This window comes from Mercurialis annua, linkage group LG5 (assembly GCF_937616625.2).
Source record: "Mercurialis annua linkage group LG5, ddMerAnnu1.2, whole genome shotgun sequence".
NCBI lineage: Eukaryota > Viridiplantae > Streptophyta > Magnoliopsida > Malpighiales > Euphorbiaceae > Mercurialis > Mercurialis annua.
The window spans coordinates 47,878,026-47,880,235 of NC_065574.1; the positions used below are offsets into that span (position 1 = coordinate 47,878,026).

At 41.0% G+C, this 2,210-nt stretch overlaps 1 protein-coding gene across 1 annotated transcript; it reads right to left on the bottom strand.

Moving 5' to 3' along the window:
* Window positions 1-985: 985 nt before the first annotated feature.
* On the bottom strand, window positions 986-1,780 carry LOC130015559 (uncharacterized). The gene has a single exon (XM_056105917.1). The coding sequence runs from the start codon at window positions 1,778-1,780 to the stop codon at window positions 986-988; it is 795 nt and encodes a 264-aa protein (XP_055961892.1).
* Window positions 1,781-2,210: the final 430 nt, after the last annotated feature.

Sequence of the window (2,210 nt, forward strand, 5' to 3'; positions counted from 1 at the left end):
TGTTTTGGTGTTGAATGATTGCCGCCAGTGTGCTGAGGAGGAGGTCGAGCGTCTATCTTCTCTTCTGGAGACGTCTGAGTCTGAGAAGGCGAAGTTGAAGGCTTCTTTAGATAAGCATGATTCGCTTTTATCGCAGCTCAAGGCACATGATGCGATTAATGATCGTCAAGTCAAAGTGATCGAGAAGAAAACCAATGACTTGACTCGGGAGATCGAGGAGCTGATCCGGATCAATACCCTTGTTGGCGAGGAGAGGAATAAGCTAAGATCTGAGGTAGAAGGGCTTCATATCCGTCTACTTGATACAAAGGCTTTTTATTCTGCTTTGATTAGTGAGTATCGCCTCGCTATTGGGAGGAAGCTTTTGGAGCAGAATCCAAACATTGATCTGTTTAGAGTCAACGGGTTAGATCCTCAAGTCATCGCTCGTGATCTTATTAATAAAATGTCTAAGGATTGTTCCAAGTAGATTTTGTTTCTTTTTTTTTCTATTTTGTTTTTTCTTTGTGATTCGCTTTGTATTTGTAATTCGTGATTTATGAATATATCTTCTTTTTGCTTCAATATAAGTGTTTGCTTCTGTTTTATTTAATGTTTCCGAGTCGATACTTGATTTAACTTTTTGTTTCGCCTCGGGAGTTAATCTAAACCCCGTTTTAGCATTTTTTGTGTTGGCCGAGTTCGTCTAAATTCTTTTTTTGAGTTAACACTCATGATTTTGTTTTGTTTTGAGTTAATCTAAACTCTTTTTTGGCAGTTTTCCTTTTTCTGGGTCAATCTAAACTCATAATTTTGTTATTGTTCGTCTTTGATTTTAATCATTCATGGCGGTTCTTTTATTGATAAAAAGACTGCATACAAAATATTAAAGATAGTTTTGACACCATTGGGTAAGATGTAAAATCTTTACTAACGATGGGTCATTTTTCTTTCCTATTCTTCCTTCTTCTCGGTCTTGTTCTCTTGGAGGTCTACCACGGACTCGTCATAGCATTTGTTTAGCGATATTTTGATCTCCTCTCAGCATCACTACTCCTTTCTCGGTTGGTATTTTCATTGCCAATGCTCTTATGCTAGTCACCGCAGCTGAGTCATGAAGGAAAGGTCTTCCGAGGATGGCGTTGTATGTTAGCTCCATGTCTACTATGTTAAATAGTGACATAACTTTCTTGTTGATTCCTCTTTCTGGACCGATTACCACTTCGAGGGTGACTGCTCCTAACAGATTGATGGAGGGGCCACCGAGTCCTGATAGTGGGATCGGGACTCGGCGCAACCTTGATGCGGTGCCTCCAAGCATTTTGTACGCCACGTTTGTCATAAGGTTCACTGCGCTTCCTTCATTGATTAGGATTCGCTCTATGTTCCAATTTTCAATGCTAGTAGTTACTACCAAGGCATCGTTGAGGGGTGCTTTGAAATGTTCATAATCTTCAACATGAAAGATTACGGGTGGCATGTGAGTTTCTCTGATGTTCATCACTTCTCTTCTTTGCTTTCTCCTAATTGCTGAGCTGCTGTGTCCACCTCCATTGATCATGTGTATGGTTCCCAATATTTTAGATGGGCGTTCGTCTTCTTTTTCTTTTGCTTTGTCATCTCTACTTCTCTTTTCTCCCTTGTCATTGCCTTTCTCTTTACGGGCCACAAATTTCCTTAATTCTCCTGTGTCGATCATTCTCTCAATTTCGGCCTTCAAATCTCTGCAGCTGTCCGTTTCATGTCCATAGTCTTCGTGGAATTTGGGGTACTTTCTCGTGTCCCTTATCTCGGCTTTCATCTTTGGTGGTCATACCACGTTTTTGACGTTTTCTTTGATCCACATGAGGACATTAGTTTGGCTGGTGTTCAATGGTGTGAAGTAGTTTTCATCGTCTCTGGGGTCATACCTCGGTTTGTATCTTGTTTGGGCGGCGAATCACCTATTTTCTTCTGGCCTTCCTCTCCTATCTTCGGATTTTGACTTCGACTTCTCTTTGGATTTCTCTTTCGATTCTTTTCCTTTTGCTTCTTTTCCGCGAATCGCCTTTCGCCCTTTGTCTAGTTCGAAGTATTTTTGGGCTATGCCCATCAGGTTCGAGAAAGTCGTGGGTTTATTAACCAACAGATTGTCTACCAGTTTTCTGAATCGTGTTCCTTCTCGCAATGCTTCGGTCGCCATGTCGAGGTTCAGGTTATCAATCTTCATAGCTTTCTTGTTGAAATGTTCG

What these genes read in the sequence shown, in the direction of transcription:
- LOC130015559 (XM_056105917.1), bottom strand. Translation starts at nt 1,780, where the DNA reads ATGAAAGCCGAGATAAGGGACACGAGAAAGTACCCCAAATTCCACGAA.